The 18,568-nt window shown below is 42.6% G+C and overlaps 2 protein-coding genes across 2 annotated transcripts in view; one reads left to right on the forward strand and one right to left on the reverse strand.

Moving 5' to 3' along the window:
- Positions 1 to 18,568, reverse strand: part of LOC138631349 (bromo adjacent homology domain-containing 1 protein) — a 100,896-nt gene that overhangs the window by 36,304 nt on the left and 46,024 nt on the right. The gene's annotated exons all lie outside the window — the stretch shown is intronic.
- magl (MAX dimerization protein MGA-like) lies at positions 1,364 to 17,336 on the forward strand. Its single transcript, XM_069716181.1, has 21 exons — positions 1,364 to 2,668; positions 3,472 to 3,943; positions 4,101 to 4,197; positions 4,356 to 4,469; positions 4,573 to 4,701; positions 5,805 to 5,915; positions 6,092 to 6,479; positions 7,345 to 7,552; positions 7,782 to 8,013; positions 8,193 to 8,371; positions 8,662 to 8,872; positions 9,035 to 9,261; positions 9,618 to 9,860; positions 10,133 to 10,364; positions 10,877 to 11,502; positions 11,693 to 11,790; positions 11,904 to 11,940; positions 12,149 to 12,313; positions 13,731 to 13,842; positions 14,154 to 15,128; positions 15,216 to 17,336. Exons 1-21 carry the CDS (start codon positions 1,386 to 1,388, stop codon positions 16,007 to 16,009), a joined length of 6,933 nt encoding a protein of 2,310 aa, XP_069572282.1. The 5' UTR covers positions 1,364 to 1,385; the 3' UTR covers positions 16,010 to 17,336.

The raw sequence follows: 18,568 nt of genomic DNA on the forward strand, positions 1-18,568 counted from the left end.
TGAACAGTGCTATATTAGTCCGATAACATTATTATGATTTTTGTTTTTGTTTTTGTTAGGTGTCAAATGCAGTGTGATGATCAGAGTCATTGGTGATGTCTGCTTCACACTCTGTACTCACATCCATGGAGGACAACCATGCAGTGAAGGACAGGAAACCTGAATCCATGGAGGACAACCATGCAGTGGAGGATGGGAAACTCACATCCATGGAGGACAACCATGCAGTGGAGGATGGGAAACTCACATCCATGGAGGACAACCATGCAGTGGAGGATGGGAAACTCACATCCATGAAGGACAACCATGCAGTGGAGGATGGGAAACTCACATCCATGGAGGACAATCGGGCAGTGGATGATGGGAAACTCACATCCATGGAGGACAACCATACAGTGGATGATGGGAAACTCACATCCATGGAGGACAACCATGCAGTGGAGGATGGGAAACTCACATCCATGGAGGACAACCATGCAGTGGAGGATGGGAAACTCACATCCATGAAGGACAACCATGCAGTGGAGGATGGGAAACTCACATCCATGGAGGACAACCATGCAGTGGATGATGGGAAACTCACATCCATGGAGGACAACCATACAGTGGATGATGGGAAACTCACATCCATGGAGGACAACCATGCAGTGGAGGATGGGAAACTCACATCCATGGAGGACAACCATGCAGTGGAGGATGGGAAACTCACATCCATGAAGGACAACCATGCAGTGGAGGATGGGAAACTCACATCCATGGAGGACAATCGGGCAGTGGATGATGGGAAACTCACATCCATGGAGGACAACCATACAGTGGATGATGGGAAACTCACATCCATGGAGGACAACCATGCAGTGGATGATGGGAAACTCGCATCCATGGAGGACAACCATGCAGTGGATGATGGGAAACTCGCATCCATGGAGGACAACCATGCAGTGGATGATGGGAAACTCGCATCCATGGAGGACAACCATGCAGTGAATGATGGGAAACTCGCATCCATGGAGGACAACCATGCAGTGGAGGATGGGAAACTCACATCCATGGAGGACAACCATGCAGTGGATGATGGGAAACTCGCATCCATGGAGGACAACCATGCAGTGGATGATGGGAAACTCACATCCATGGAGGGCAACCATGCAGTGGAGGATGGGAAACTCACATCCATGGAGGACAACCATGCAGTGGATGATGGGAAACTCACATCCATGGAGGACAACCATGCAGTGGATGATGGGAAACTCACATCCATGGAGGGCAACCATGCAGTGGATGATGGGAAACTCACATCCATGGAGGGCAACCATGCAGTGGAGGATGGGAAACTCACATCCATGGAGGGCAACCATGCAGTGGAGGATGGGAAACTCACATCCATGGAGGACAACCATGCAGTGGATGATGGGAAACTCACATCCATGGAGGACAACCATGCAGTGGAGGATGGGAAACTCACATCCATGGAGGACAACCATGCAGTGGAGGATGGGAAACTCACATCCATGGAGGACAACCATGCAGTGGATGATGGGAAACTCACATCCATGGAGGACAACCATGCAGTGGATGATGAGAAGAGGAGCTTGCCTACTGTCTTAGCTCCTCCTACTTCTACCCCTTCTTCAGCTCCTCCCTTTCCAACCACTACAACACTTAATTTCACTGGCGAGACAGTGATTGAGAATAAAGCAGCCGCCATGACTAGTAATGATTGCAGCACTGCTCTCGCTTCACCTGCTGAAGCTAGCCCAGCCAAGTCTACTTCATCAACTACCTTTGACTGGACCGTTGAAACCAGCTCATCTCCCTCACATATAGCATCTGCATCAGACTCCCTTACACGCACAGGGGCGAGCCTGGTCAACATATCAGAATCATTACCGTGGTCGTCCGCATCGCCTTCTACCACATTCGGCAGTTTAGATCTGGAAAATGACTTTCCCACTGTGCTGACCTTCAAAGGTGTCAGTGTCATGTTGGAGAATAACAGTGTGTGGAGGCAGTTCTACAGCTGTGGAACCGAGATGATTCTCACTAAACCAGGCCGCCGCATGTTTCCATACTGCCAATATCGCCTGGTTGGTCTAGATCCGGAGCGACGGTACAGTCTGGTCCTGTCTATAGTCCCATCCGGTCATTCCAGGTATCGTTGGAACTCATCCAAATGGGAGGTCACAGGACGAGCAGAACACCAGACCCAGGGTCTGATCCGGGCGTTTTCCCACCATCGCTCCCCCTGTAGAGGCTCAGAGTGGATGTGTAACTTGGTGTCTTTCTACAAACTCAAACTGACCAATAACTGCCATGACCAGGATGGTCACATAATCTTACACTCCATGCATCGCTACATTCCCAGGCTGCATGTGATACCTGTTCCAGACGACCGGGTACCCTCAGCCGACCAGCCTGTCGTCGTGGGACCGGAAAGCATGACCTTTACTTTTCCACAAACAGAATTCATGTCCGTGACGACTTATCAGAACTTCCGGATCACCCAGCTGAAAATTAATCATAACCCATTTGCAAAGGGCTTCAGGGAGGACGGGAACAACCCCCGTCTGAACAAACTCACTGCAGACGCTCCACCTCTGGTGGAGACGGACACTCAGCCGCCACTTTTACAACCTGCTGAAAACAAACAGGAGGACGTGGATCTCGGGTGAGTTTTTCTATGGCTTTACATTTCATCTGGGCACACTGATGTTTATCTCAAATTTTATTTGTTGATGTTCTGTTATAAACAATTGAAAATATATGTTTATTCAATATAAACACATATAAATGTACACACACACACACGCTGACACCGATATATCTGTGAGACGCCAATGTTGGCCAACTGATAAATTTGTTATAATTTTTGTGCTTTTAAACAAATGTAATTATGATCACTTAAAGTAGTAAAAATGTATTGGAGGGACAAAATAACAGAATACTTCAATATTACATGTTTTACAGTCCTGTCGATTGGACTGACTGTAGGGTACTTCCTCAGAATATTCTTTTACATTTTGATTATATTATTTTGCTGAATTTCCCGTTTATTTGATTTAACCCTTATTTCACAGTCTGGACTAAAACTAAGCATTATGTGAACACAATATACATGTAACTCTATAGTAATCAGCTGATTTTCTTTTTTTGTGCAAGTCCTTCTGTTTTTTATTGCATTACTTGGTGTGTTGTTTTGTTAGTGTTCTGCCACTGTATATTTTTCATAGTTTAATACATCTTGTCGTGAGACCCAAATGACTTGCTTGATGTCTTGCTTACCTGCATTATTAAGTGTGGGCTCGGGAGGCACATACAACAGTATTTAAGCACAGGCACAGGAAATGTGTTGTCTTTTGTCAATTTAACTGCTGGAATTATAATTAAATGTATTTTCTATTTTATTTTTTTAAATGAGATCATCATTCAATTTCTTTAATCTTTTTTTAATTTTTTTTTTATGTCTTACAGCACGAAGAATCACAGTGCCGCTGATTCTTTGTCAAGTGTGCCAGAGACCAGACTTGTGCTGAAGCCCATAATGTCTAACCCTGCTGGTAGAGATGAGGCATATGTTCCTTGTATTAGAGGCAAACATGCCCTTGGTGAGCTTGTGCTTGTCCAAAAATCTCCGCTTGACGTCCTCAAGGAAGAAAAGGACACCGTCAGTATAACCCCCGAGGCACAGCAACGCTTAAAAGTATGGATGTTGCCTGAAGGAAGATCTGTGACTTCTACTTCCTCAACGTCTACCCCGGCATCATTACCAGGGTACCGCAAGAGAAGGAAGAGGATAAACAGACGTTGGGCAAATTCCCGGGGAAGAGACTGGAAAGCTGTGGCTGCCTCCCCCACGGTAATCCACAGCCCATCATTGACTGTCGCTATGCAACCAGAGCTGGATAATGTAGAGGGCCTGCTGTTTGTGTCATTCACCTCGAAGGTAGGATGCTGCAAATTACTGCAAAGAATGCTCAACACAAATAAGCATATCTCCAAAGGGGTGTAATCCTTCTGATATCAGATAAGTGTGTTGACTTTTCACCGAAGTTGCACACATTCCTGGAAAGTTTAAGCTTTAATATTGTTTTATTTGACAGGAAGCTCTTGAGGTACATGCCAGGGACAAAGCAGCCAGTACCTCACCACCATCACCTCTAGTTTCCCCAACAACACAGATACAGTCGAATCAAACAAGTGAGAAATGTTAAGAAGTGACAAATATTTGTTGTTCATTGCTTATTTAAAGAGCAGGTTTGGTTTTCTTGATTATTTTGATTGTCTTGATCTGGTTCTATTTCATTCACCTTAATCAAAGCCATGTAAATGATCGAAACATTTCTCTGGTGTTTCAGTGGAGGTGAATCCAGAGACTGATGAGGAAAAGATAGCTCGCTTGGAGGCTGTTTTGCTGATTGACCTCAGAGTTTTCAAGCACAGACAGGTGATCCATCCCGTGCTGCAGGAGGGTGAGTTCACACAAACATCCCACTGGTTAAGCAGGCAACACAAAGTAAAAAATAATCACAATAAAATATACTCTGTTTGACTTCTTTTGTGTCCATTTCCTAGTGGGGTTGAAGTTGAGCTCCCTCGACCCCACGCAGTCCATTGACCTGCAGTATCTCGGGGTTTGTCTGCCACTACCTCCTCCAAACCTACCAGAACAACGCGACACCACGGTTCTCCGTTCTCCTGGTGGTAAGTCGTACGGATATGTGACCGTTTGTCCATGCGTGATTGTAGGTATGCTTTTGTCTCGGGCCTCTTAATCAGCACAGAGAAATGTAACATTTTTAGCTCAACTTTGTACAACATGTTATCTGTCAAACAGATGATTGGTTATTGCATCTTGTTGTCATTAGTATAAAAAAAATAAACAGATGTAGAGATGATTAGTAAGTACTTGTTATTTGACATGTACTTGTTTTAGGAAGAGGAAGTATCTTAGAAAGTATAGTTGGGTACATTGTAAGTCTTAACCATCATTGTCCTAATGTGATACAGTGGTCTGTATCTCAAATCAGAGCTACTGTGAGCTTCAACATGAATTAAATGTTTTTGTGTGTTTTCACACAAGGGCAGACAAGGAAGATATATAAGTTTGTGTTCAGATACAGACGTTAAAAAAAGAGTGCTAATCAGCCATGATCAGAGCCAGTGTTTGGGCATGTTGCCTTCTCCGTATCCATAGATACATAAGGAGAAAGTGATACGGCTTCTATGTAATTATACTCTGCATTTCAGTAATGAAGATGTGATATCCAGATGGTTAAACGTAGTAACATATAGGGATCACGAGAATGCTTTACTGTGACTGTCTCAGTGGACTTATCCCCCTCTTTCTAAATATAGATGGCATTTTACAGCGTAGTCTGCTGTATATTTAGTGGAATAAATTACAATAGGCAGAAGTAGAATTTTCAACTTCCTGCAAGTCTTGTGTACTTTATCAGTCATGTCACATTTGTATGATGTCAAGATGGAAGAAATGAGATAAGGCTGTAAAGGGATCTTAGTATCCACTGTGTTAATAGAAACAAGTGATACAATTTTTTTTTCTGTAATAAACAGATTGGTCCAAATCCTTTGGCCTAGTGGGCAGCTGTTAAACTATATAAATATTTACACAAATGTAGTTGTCTCTTCAAAAAAGAGATCGATATGGGCAACTACTCAACTCACCTCAACTAATGTGAAATCGTGTGTTTCTATTGTAGCACTTATGCCAACTTCCTGAAGTACTGAATATGTGTGCGCCGTGCCCTTAAACTGAAGGCTAACGCAGTAGCTTTCCTTCACAGATGAGGGATTACCCTTCGTCTCCCGAACAGGAAAGACAAGCGACATGACACAAATAAAGGGATGGAAAAACAAGTTCATAAGAAACAAAGAAACAACTCTGAACTCTGAAGGTAAGGTTGGCTCGTCTTGTTGTAGCTGCAGTGCTCCTTTTATCATGCAATGGGATTAGTGCAGTCATTCTAATTACCAAAAGATTAACTGAACTGAAACCAGCTGAATGTATTTGTGTCTGATTCATTATTCTTCCTCGATAAATTAAAGTCTCTTTATTCTTTCTCTCCAAAAGGATTACAAAAGAACCTATCTGCCTTCTGCAGCAACATGTTAGATGAGTATTTGGAAAGCGAAGCTCAGAAAATCAGTGAGCGTGCTGCTGCCTTCTCCACTAACCCAGAGGACTCGGTGGCCTATCAGCTGCCAGTTAAGAGCTCCAGCTACGTGAAGACCCTGGACAGCGTACTGAAGCATCGAAACGCTGCTTCCAAACTCCCCGTGGGGGCCAACAGACCATGTCCCCTTTCCTACAAACCCTTCTTCAACTCTACTCTGTCGTCAGCTGCTTCTTCACTGGCCAGCGCTGCAACCAGCAGTCAAGCAGAAGCTCAGTCTGCATCCTCACATGTGCAACCAGGTGCTGCCTCTGGGTCCAGTCACACTTCTGATGTTTCTGAAAGGTAAGGATGTGTTTTTCAACATTTAATTGCAATTTTGCAGTTTTTGTGTACTTTATTTCGTTCTTTTAGGACTGTAACTAGCAGATATTTGATTGATGGATCAGTGAATTGTTTGGTGGAATAATAGAAAAAAAATGATTCATTGAATTTGAGAAAAAGAGAGAAATTGCCTCAAGTGAATCAACTGACTAATTTCAGCATACATTTTGTATCTTAATATCAAAGCAATGTGTTAAATGAAAACATATTAAAACATTATTTATTTTTATTTTACACATGTAGTCTTCTACAATTCTTTTCCATTTGGAGTTTGTTCACTTCAGCTGTTGTTCTTTAAAACCTGCGCGTCGTTGTGAAGTACAATAACACACATTAACTTCTTAAAGTAAATAAATAAATACTTGTAAATCGCAAATGATAATTAAAGTCAGTCGGATGAAATCTGTAGGAGGAGTTCGTTAAAGTACAACATGTCCGAATTGCCAAAAATGGCGACTAAATTCAAAATGGCGGACTCCCTGTTGAGTTGAGGTCACGGCGCATCGGAACTTTTTTGTACATCTAGGTGTGATACACGTGTCCACCGAATTTCGTGTATGTAGGCAAATGTAGCCGCCGGGGCATCTAGCGAGCCATTTGGCCACGCCCACTTGCGAAACCACTAAAATATGTAATTTTTCGCCAGGAGTGACGCGTGTACCACCTTTCATGAGTTTTTGAGTATGTTAAGGCCTCCAAAAATGCAGTTTATCTTTGATAACGTTAAAAAGAATAATAATCGCTTGAACAATAAGGCTTTCGCACCATTCGGTGCTCGGGCCCTAATGAACAACTCTAATCTGCCCATTTCCTCTTGCTTCTTCAGGTCATCTACTTGCCAACCGCGGGTCAGTCGCAGGCCAGCGGTGAGCGTCGGTCAGAGCCAAGGGATGACACACAGACCTTCAGGTCTGACTAAGTCCCAGCTCAAACTGTTGCAGATGGAGGCTGGAGCCCTGAACGAGGGCCTGAGCAAAACACTGCTGACTCCTGGCAGGGTGTCAGCGGCTCTGTCTGTAATACTGACAAAAGAGGTATGCAAGTGTACTCTGTCGAGCAGGTTGCGTGTAATTTGCTGTTAATGTTGGGCGGCGAAAGCATTCCTTGCTTTTATAATATAAAACGTAAATCAGTGAGTAAAGAGATGTAGAAAGAAAATGCTTGGCGATAAGACACAAACTGACATGAAGGGACACACAATTACAGTATATACTCTATGTACAGTTTTGATGAGTCGCGTTCTCTGCGTTTCCTTTCAATCAGATGCATCCCAGTGAGAAAGCCGCCCCGTCTCCACAGAATGAAGCTGCGGGACCTGAATGTGGTCAGCAGCACTGCAGACTGGGCTGCGTGTGCTCCAGTCTGCTCAATCTGAACAGAGGTCCTCTCCACTGCAGACGGCCTGAATGCATGTTCGGCTGTGCGTGCTTCAAACGCAAGATCACCAAGCAGACGACCACGCAGGAGAGCGAACAACAGACCTCTCCTGTTTACTGTGAGATCAAGTTCCTGTCGTATCGTTTGTGTTTGTTGTTTTATTCTGACTACTATCTCGACACAGATGCTTGTTTGTTTGTTTGTTTGTTTTATTCATCTCCTTTATTCAGTTGTTCAGTTCGGTCACAACTCCCAGTAACTCAGAAGTGTTAATGAGATGCTTTTATCCTTCCCCAGCGATGACTAATATGGAACATTCGGTCCAGCCTCGCCCGGGCTCCCATGCTAATAAACTGTGGAACCGCAACACTCATGATGTGGATCCAGAGCCAGTTTTTTCTCCCAGTAGTTCTTCTGCGTGTTCTGTCGCTCCAAAGGTTGGAAAACGCATCATTGTACCTCATCCAAGACATCCGGTAAAATATAATTGCTTTCTAATTAGATTTAATTAAAATATCACCAGATATTTGTACTAAAAGTCTTTCATATATTTAGTGTTGCATCCAACAATTATTTTCATCATAAATCATTTGATCACGTTTCCTCAATTAACAGTCTTACGCACTACAATCAGTGTACTGAATTAATAACTAGACTGTAAGATCTGAGAGTTTTAAGTTTAGTAAATATAAAGATCTGCGTCTTTGGATTTTTTTTGCCATTCGTTCCCTATTTTTCTTTCAAATCAACAAAATCCTGATTGCAGATACGGGAAGAGGATAAAGATCCGGTGTATAAATATTTGGAGAGCATGATGACATGTGCACGTGTGAGAGAGTTCAACAACAAGCCTCCTCCTGAAGCCCCCATACACCCTATGATCCTGGCTGCTACCACACCGAACACCACAACAGGACGGCAGAAGACCACGAACAAACTGCCCAAACAATTAAACCTCCCTATCGTTAAAAAAACAGGTACAAAAAAAAAAAATGAATGTATGTTTAATCGGAGCTGTGCGGTAAATGTTTCACCAGTCACTCCAAAATTAGCCTGTAAGCCTCTTGTTTATTTGTTGTATGTGATATTAAAGCCATTTATTGCTGCGCATAACCATTTTTCTTCCTGTCTCGCTCCAGAAAAGAAACCTCAGGAACCGTCATCTGATGAAAAGGGAGCGAGTAAGCAAATAGAGATCCAGTCAGCCTGTCAGTGGATGAAGGACCGCAAAGTAATCCTGCAGGCTTTGTATCAACGCATGAATCGGAACCGGCTTTCTCGGCGTTTCTACGTAGGACCATACCGTCTCTGCCCAGTCACTAAGATCTTCATGAGGAAGCCCAGCGGCTCCACTGTCACCTACAGGGTATGTTTATAAAAAATGCTGCACCCATGTTGCAGTGATGCGTCAATCCAACACATCTAAAGCATTTTATGGTCTTTAATAGAATCAATATTACCTACTTTATTTTGACTTCTTGGTTATTTGAAGGACCATTTTACATATGTATAGAGTATATGTAGAGGTGCTTTCTTTAGATTACGAGCTCCCAGTGATTGTTCGAAGTGTTTTGAAGCATTTCTTAAGCGAAGGAAGGAAATGTCGATCCTACAATTGACTCTTGCTCTCTGTCTGTTCTTTCTTTGTCTTTTGTTGCCGTGCGCGTGCCTTTCCTGTTGCCTCATTGTTAAACTCTCCCTCTGCACTCCACGTTTTCCCAGGTGCACATCAGTAAACCATCAAAAGCCAGTGATGATGATGAGGAGGAATTCGATGACGGCGACGAGGAAAAGCAAGACAATAAAAGCTCTAATGACAACATTGATGAAGCAGAGGAAGACGGCATCATTGAAGAGCAAGAGATGCCGTTTGGAGTCACACCTTTCCTGGGTGGAGTGATACCTGCTGGCAGTCTGAAAGCCAGGAGAAAACCTATCGAGTGCCAAGCAAGCGGACTAATACAGGTATGGGCTTTGTGAGCTGCTGTTCCTTTTAACTTTGTTCCTGGAAATTCACCTTTTAATGGCTGTAGTCTGAAAAAATGTTGCTGAAGTTTGGATTTAGCTGAAAATCTAAGTTGCATGAAAACTAACTTAATGATTTAATTTTTTTTTTTTTTTTTTTACCAAGAATTGTACTTTGCAGTACATATTTATTGAATAATTCACACATCAGTGGAAATGCAGATACTTGAAACCGGTTTGTAGAATATACCGATATATTTCGTCCTCTCAAGGTAAATGGAAATTCCTACAACCAAGCCAGTCTGTTGCTTGGAAACATGGGCTCTCTGCATCCAGCCAACCACCTCGCAGCCTATGTCACCGGCCGACTTCAGGCCTCCGGAGTATCTTTTCATAAAAACTCTCAGAGTCCAGACTCCGCGAACACTCCAGGATCTCTGCACATGCAAGCTGCAGGCACAGTGAGGAGAACTACAGATCTGAGGGCACTGGCACAACCACCGGGTAAGATTGTCTCCTGGACCTCAGCGCACACACACACACACACACACACAAAGGAAAAGTAATTCAATAAAGAATTCACACACACATGAAGTTATTGTATTGAAATCATCCAAGACTACCACCACCAAAATGTGCTGCTTATGAATCCTGTTCCAACATCAAGGAGATGACTGAAAAAAAACAGGTCTGTCGGTTTGGCAAGACGCTTATTAAATGCGTTTTTTTATGTTATACCTAAGCCCTAGATTGGCATTGTTTCTATCATATCAGTTACTGGTATAAACACAGAGTGAGAAGAAAATGTTAACATTAAGTTAACATTGCCAGTAAGCCTAATTAACAAAATTACAGAACCAAAGCAAACACTTTGATGTTTCCATATCCACAGGATTTGATTTTAAAAACGGACATTCTTTTAATAATTTAAAGATGAAATAATCAAGCAGTTGAGTTGAATTGAGGCAGCTATTTATTTGTCTCATCATTCTGCTCTGCATTTTTTGTTTCCTCAGTTCTGTTTAACCTGCCAGACTCGTGGAAAAAGGGATACATGCCAGCAGAATCACAAAACTCCTCCACCATCAACTCTGTCCGGTCGTTTCTCTCGAGCCGCCGCAGCTCCGTCCACAGCCGCTCCACGTCCTCGCCCGTCTCTCTCACTGTCTCGCCCTCACTAAAGAATCCCAGCTTCCTGGGAGAGAGTGGCACATATTCATTCAGGATCTGCCCTCCATCCAACCAGGGCACCAGAGACCAAAAGCTACCTGGTGTTACCCTACCAGGGGGCTTCACCCTCATTGAACTCCCAAACCCTGGAGCTGACGGAGCAGAAACGGAAACAACTACAAACATGGCGAGCAAAGGGGACCGCCTACCACAAAATGAAGGTGCATTAAATATTCAGCAATTGACAGCTAAGTGGCTTGGTTGGTGCACCCTCAATGAATTTAGGAGACAATCAAGAAGCAGATTAGAAGAACCTGGACCCTCCACTGGGCCGGCATGTGAGCAGAAGTTGCCACAGAGCGATGCAGCCAACAGGAGGCAGGCAGCGAAGCAGATGCGGTCCAGCCTCGATATCTCTTCGGGAGACTTGAGCTCCGACTCCTCGGACTACTGTGCAGACGGTGACGAAGATGTAAGTTCAACGATTAAGAATTATTTTCTTGTTTTAATTGGCCACTTGTGTATGTAACTGTAAAGTGGATTTAAACCTATAAAAGTGAATTACATTACATTTAAAAATCAGTATATCTACTCCTGGAATTGTTATAACTGCTGCTATTATTAGAGCTTTAAAATCTGCACGCTGAATGTCGTTTGTGCAGGACGAGTCAGTCGACATCGAGACGATAGAAGACGTAAGACGAGGGACGGCCATCGCAAAAATGAAGGAAGTTGTTTTCAATGCCTTAAAGGATTCACGGTAATACATGAATGAAAGCATGCTTGTGGACATGTGGATATTTTCTGCTTTAGAATGAGATTTATTAACATTCATATTCGACCCTTCCTCTTCTTTTTTTCCTCTGCATGCAGTGATAACGGTGGACCAGTGACAGAGCACGACGTGCAGGTATGGACTTTTAACTCTATTACAGCCTTTTTCAATCAGCGACCATCCAGTAAACAACCAGTTTAAATCTCATATGTGTTTACCCTCACTTAATAAACTTGTACCTGCGAATTGATTTAATCTTGAGGCAGTATGTGCGATGTGTTTCGAGTACAGAGTAGTGTCTGTATTCATTGTTGTTGTTGTTTTTTCATTGTCTCCATTCCAGGATCAAACAGACGTTGAACGAAATGAGTCCAAATACAACAGGAGACGCAAGAACCACACGGTGCTAGAAAGGCTAAGACGCTCTGAACAACGATTGCTCTTCAACAAACTTCAAGCTGTCCTTCAGTGTGACCGCAAATCCCCCCGGCTCGATCTCCTCTCGCTGGTTAGTTCCACATCCTGCCCAGGCAGCTTGTCCTTGTATTGAGCTGAGTTGGGTCACAAACTGCCGGAAAACTGCAAGTCGTATTACCAAAGTCGGATCCTCAGAATCAAAATTCTTTCACCAAAAAAAAAAAAAAAAAGAAAAAAAAAGGGACCTTTTAAAGACAAAATCCTGATCTCATAATTATGGGAACAGGTTATGATAGGGATTTTTATTTCCTGGACAATTTCAGTGTTGCTGGGTAATGTAATAAAAAAAAAATACCAGAAGAAATGTTACTTTGAACATAAAAAGTGTTAATAAGTGTGAAAATATGTAAATGTAAACAGGAAGTATACCATATGTTGCCAGAGATTGAGCTTGGTACACATATTCTATTGTACATTATCTCATAATTGAGATGATGTTCTCATAATTATGAGACCCTGATCTAATTGCTAAATCCTTTCCTGGGAAATACTGTTTATTTCCCATACACAGGCTCTACTTTGGTGTCCTGTCCTGGTAGATAAGATCTGAATTCCATTTTTTTTTTCTCAATCACAATGCACAGTTTTTATTTCTGTGGTTTCCATACAATGACATTTGTGGCAGCACTGACCACCACATATTGATTTTCTGTTTTCTTTTACTATTAAAAATGGGTTAAATGGTATTGCATTGTAGATATGTGCGCAGTGCATTGATTGGCTCAGCCCATCCTCGTCCCGCTCTCATTTTCTCTCCGACACATGACAACTCCTTCTCTTCTTTCACTCGGAATCCAAACATAATCATGCAGGATAGGAAGGATTGTTTTTGGCTTTTACCTGCAGAGAATTCACAGATTCATGTCACCAATGAGCAATGAAGGCATTTCCGAAAAACACAGAAAATCCCTCGTTTAAAGCGACCAAAACCTTTGCAGAAAACTTTGTGTCCTAACCAGTCGCTCCTTACAGGAAGCTGGAAAAGAAAAGAGGTTTTTCAGTGCCATTAAACAATTATGAGGGAGCATTGACAGAGAATTGAATTTGTGCTCCCAGAAGCTCATTAGTTTAACTTAAACATTCAAACAGTTGCAAAATAATTCTGAAGTACACATCAGATCTTATTTATTTACCTCCTGTTCTTTTAGCTTCACGTACTGTGAATGGAAAATTGTTGTTCTACTGAACGTTTATTCTGTTCTCATAGTTGAGTCTTGATTTTAAAAAAAATGTCAAAGGTGAGAAAACGTTCCAATATAGATCTTTAATTCAGTCTGTTGAAGATGTAGCTATTTAGAAGTGATTTAACAAATGTTTTATTATGTGTTCGACTGTTTCAGAATCAAGTCTGTTTTGTAAACAACAAACTTGTCAACTTCATGTTCATACTGTCCAGGATTTTAAAGATTAGCTCCGGGTCACCATCCTTTATTTTGATGTGCTTTTAGGCCCTAAAAGAAATCCGAAGTCTGGTCAAGACCTCCAAACATCTGGAGGAGCAGAAGGAGATCCTGACTCACATTCAGTCTTCCTATGTGGGGCAGCTGTCCCTCTTGACCGGTATGTACAGTTTGTGTTGCTTCGTGTCGTTGCATTTTGTACTTATTTTCGCTTTATGCTGTTTAAATGTTGAGATTTAGTTCAAGCTCGTTATCCAGCACGAAAGTAGGGCAAGCATGCCAATATAACCATGGTTAGAGATGTGATGGTCTACAGTATGTCTTAGTATGTGATCGACTTAAGCATTTAACAAGCAACAGAGATGTTAACATTCACTTGCTCATGACTAGAATAGGAAACATAGCTGTGCATATACTGTATGTCACTATCTTTACTGAGACTTGTGTTACATGAAATGCCTCTTCTTTCAGGGAAGCCAGAAAAGCTAATTAGATACAAGCTGAACGAGATCTGGGAGAGACAGAAAAAAAAAGAGAAATGGATGCCGTACTTCTCCTATCTACTTCAATCCAGAGCTGCTCTGCTGCAAGACACTGCTGCTTCCGAGCCTTCGCTTTTTTATCAGCTTGACTACACGCCTTCATCTCTGGCTGACCCACTCGCGAGCGCAGCCCAAATCAATGTCGAAAAGATTCTATCCCTGCTGCGGCAACCTAACCTACAAAATCCTCCAGCCCGGCCCTGTATGGACATGCTCGGGCCCCCGCAGGGTCCTGCTCCCCAGCTACAGCCCTCACTCCTGCAGCAGCCAAACCACACGGCTCCATCTCAGTCTAAGCCGCTTGCAACTGCTGCCCAAAATAATGTCGATCGGATACTGCCGCTGCGTCTGCAACCTAGCCTACAAAATGCTCCGGCCCAGTACCATGTAAACACTCCCAGGCCTCCACAAAACGCTGCTCAACCCTCACTCAAGCAACAGCCTAACTACGTGCCTCCGTCTCATGTTAACCAGCTTGCGACTACAGCCCAAAACAACGTCGATCGGATACTGTCCTTGCTTCAGAAACCTAAACTACTTATAACTCCAGCCCAGTCCCCTGTAAACACACCAAGACCCCCGGCACAGTCTCTGCCTCAAGCTCAGTCCTCTCCAGCCCAGGCGGAGGGCACTGCGCCCCCATCACAGGTGGAGATTCAGCCAGGTGAACCTTTGGCAGCAGTCCAGCTCCCTCAGCATTCGTCAAAATTAGAAGGCCAAGAGGAAGCATCTGGAGGTTCAGACGAGGTCAGCGGACCTAATTCCCAAACAGAGCACCAGCCTCAAGCTAAGGCAGCCCAGGCCAGAGCCTCGTCCGTGTCCTCAACACCCAAGCACCCCTTTGCTCTTCCTCTGATTCGCTCCAAGACTGGCAGACTTATACTTCCTTCATGTCTCAAACCAAGTAAGCTGTTCCTTTAGTTAAACCGCCCTATTTAAATTCTTTCTTTCAAATGTGTTATTTTAACATATTTCTTTCATCTTTTTACAGTGGGTCAAGGCTTCTATACACTCACGCTCATGAAATCCAAGCAAAAGGGACAAGAGGGCAAGCTGAACTCCTCGGCTGATCAGCAGCCCTCGGATGTCGACTCCTCCAAAAATCTAGAGACAAACGTTTCTGCATCCAAACAACCTTCAGATTCAGTTTCAGGTACGGCTCCAAAGAGTTCAGGTGAGAAGACCTCTCTCGCTAAGCTTGGCTTGCTTAACAAAACGATCTTTGTGCCTTTGGTGGATTTGAAAGCGATGGCGAACAGCCAAAACGGGGGCATAGAAGCGAATCTGAACAAAGCTCTGGCAGCTGCTCGCTTGAATTTTAATATTGTGCCTAAGATTCCTCCTGTTGAAACCGAGCGTGAAGCTAGCCCACCTGTGTCCCACCATTGCAGGGACGGGCCCCGAAAAAAACGTGGTCACCGTGTCAGTGACAGTAAGATATCTATGGAGGTTGAAGGGGGACAATGTGAAAGAGCAGTGGACGCCCCTGAAGCGGTCAGTGGAGTAGCAGATAGCCCCGTGCCAGTCAAACGAAGCAGAGGAAGGCCACGGAAAAATAAGTCGGCACGACAGCGGAGTTCTCCAAGTGAGTCAAGTAGTCCATCTAAATCCAACGAGGACAGCCCCGTCTCTTTTCAAATCCCCGCTAAAAAAATCATGCTGGGAGATGTCAACACATCACGGCCATTAACGCGCGGCGCTTTAGGAAAGGACTTCCCCAGTGCAAAGAAACGGTCCTGGAGGGATGTAGAAAAGGAGCTCGAAGGTGACCCAGAATTTGAATAGTCCTCTTATCTTCCTGTCGCTCTCCAAGCTGACGCACACAGTCATTTGACCTCAGTCTCACACTGAAACCTCACACCTCGCTGAGGCAGCAGCGTCTGTTTCAGCATTATCCTAACAGTCTCATGAGGAGGAGTTTCTCTGCTCTCTGTAAACTCAAGTCACATAGGTCATTTAAAGCTTCACCAAATGTGCCTGTCTGAAAAGCCAAAGTACCAGAGGTGCAGTTAAGTGGTAGTTCTCCTGGCATGGATTAAACCTTTAAAAACTCACCTCTGATCATCAGGTTATTTCAAGAAAAGAAGAAAAAAAAAAAAATCCCCTAATGCCTAAAGGTGGCTTCGATATAACTCGACACCTTCACCTTCACTCAGGACGCACAGATGAAATGTTATAGAAAGCTCCATCCTGCACATTGACAGGATTGGTTCCTTTGGTATGTGACGTATGAAACTCTTCCTGTCTGAATCGGTGTTTTTGTCAGACTGTCGCTGCAGTTCCAAAGCAGACTCCTCATACGTCGTGTAGTATTTAAAAGAAACACCGCATAGGCATGTAAACAAGGTTAAAACTTGATTTTCCACAGGAGGCGGACTTTAATTCTTTTCTTTTCTGAATATGTGAGCGCAAAGCTCAGAGGGCTTTTTGCATACTACACAGGAAGTCTGTGTTCTGGTGTAAAGTGTAACAAATAGCATCAAATGACCTGCTGAATGTATGAATGAAATGTGTGGTAACGCCCACAATCAGTTCTGATAACCATGTTTTTTAAAATAGAGATCTCCTGTTCACCTTCACGTTTTTTTTCCCCCCACAAACAGGATATTGAGATTCATTCCAATTATGTTTTCGTTTGTCATTTATCCCTGATCTGTCTTATGCAACAGAAAATAAAACCGTGCAGATCAATGAGCTAAGCCTTACAGCGTGAGTTAAATGTCTGAAGCCTGAAAGGGACAAGACGACACACTGCTTTAACTCTGTAAAATATGTTGACGTGTCCTTTTTATTGAGAGATAGATTAATGTATCGTGGCTTTTGTTACTAACTCAGTGAAAATGATTTGTAGTTGCACTTTAATTTTTTGGTAGAAACCACCCATGATGTCTCCTTTTTGCTTTAGCCTGTATAGTAACATTGATCTGCAATAATTCGAAACTAGCTGAGTAATAGTAATATGCATATAATGTACCTGATGTCACAAACAATCAAGAGAAAAACAATATATATATATTAGCCATATTGTATCTATGAAAATAGCCTCTGTGAATTTTGTATTCTGAATTTCTTTTTTAAATTTAATAAATTTTCTTTGTGCTTGATGTTGAAACACTGGTTGTTTTGTTCCTTCAGTCAAATGAATGAATGAAAGAGCTTGAAAATGAAGAAAAACGACATGCTTTTATTTTGACACCCGTCACTCGCTTACGAATAAGCAGCTTAGTTTCATGTCATTGAGACGGAGTTCAATTTTGTTTTTGTGTAAAAGAAGGTGGAACATAATTTCTCTGAAGGGAAAAACCCTTAGAAATATCATTTTAATAAGACTTATTCATGCGTCCGTGTTTTTGGGTTGTTCATGGGTCCGTTTAAGGCTTGTAAACTAAATCTCCAGAATGCCTTAAAGGAATTTCCTCAAATTTTACACAAACTTTTAACTTGATCCCAAGAATGAACTGATTTGTTTTTAGAGGTCAAAGTTTACTGCAACCCCACGTCCATCCCGTCCATCTATCCTATTCACTAACCGTGTTACCTCACCAAAACCTTGAGGGAATTTCTTCTGATATGTGGCAAACGCTCACATGGACTCAAAGATGCACTGATTAGACAAACAGGAATGGAAACTAACTTGACTGGTTGGTGGAGGCGTGCAACCGCGAGGCAGTAATTCTAGTTTTATTTATGTGTTGTGCACTTGAACTCTGTTTTCCACATTTTTAATTAATCGTATCTTTAGTAATTGCTGAACCACAGTGACAAACACCTTTGGTGTTGACAGACTAAATTCAGTTAATCGCAGCACACTATGTCAGTATAACCCATTCAGTTACATCATGGCAGCACACCGAAATACCCTATAATAACTGGCAGCAGTTACAGCAAACACTGTGATATATTACTTTTATATCACGATGACTTCTTTGTGCACTAATATTCCCTGGAATCCGTAAACCAGATATAACATGTGGTTTGTGGTAAAACATGTCCTCAGAATCAGTTGTTTTGATGTGAGAAGAAACAACAGACTTGAATCAGCACTTCGGTCAAAATAAAACTGATAACAAAAATAAGTATTTGTTACGGTTGAGAAAGTTGATAATTAATGTATGGCCGATGTATTTCACAAATGGTGGAGTGCATTTTGACAGTATAGTGAAAAGCATATGCAAATCGTGTTCAGAATAAATTGGTTCAGGTTCCTTACAATTCCTCACAATAGTTATCGCCTGCTTGCAAAATAACATGGGCTCAGTTACCGTGGCTCTTAAACTTAAAGAAACAGACCCATTAAAAACAAATGGACCTTAATAAAAAAAAAAAGATAAGTGACCCTTTAGT

Source organism: Brachyistius frenatus, unplaced genomic scaffold (assembly GCF_029030835.1).
Source record: "Brachyistius frenatus isolate BFR_SWC_R1_liver_20210118 unplaced genomic scaffold, ASM2903083v1 Contig_153, whole genome shotgun sequence".
Lineage (NCBI taxonomy): Eukaryota > Metazoa > Chordata > Actinopteri > Embiotocidae > Brachyistius > Brachyistius frenatus.

Excerpts from the sequence above, each read along its gene's own strand:
- magl (XM_069716181.1), top strand. The coding sequence starts at position 1,386 with ATGGAGGACAACCATGCAGTGGATGATGGGAAACTCACATCCATGGAG. Across the intron at positions 4,198-4,355 it reads GATACAGTCGAATCAAACAA|TGGAGGTGAATCCAGAGACT; the intron begins GTGAGAAATGTT and ends CTGGTGTTTCAG. Across the intron at positions 10,365-10,876 it reads GGCACTGGCACAACCACCGG|TTCTGTTTAACCTGCCAGAC; the intron begins GTAAGATTGTCT and ends TTGTTTCCTCAG.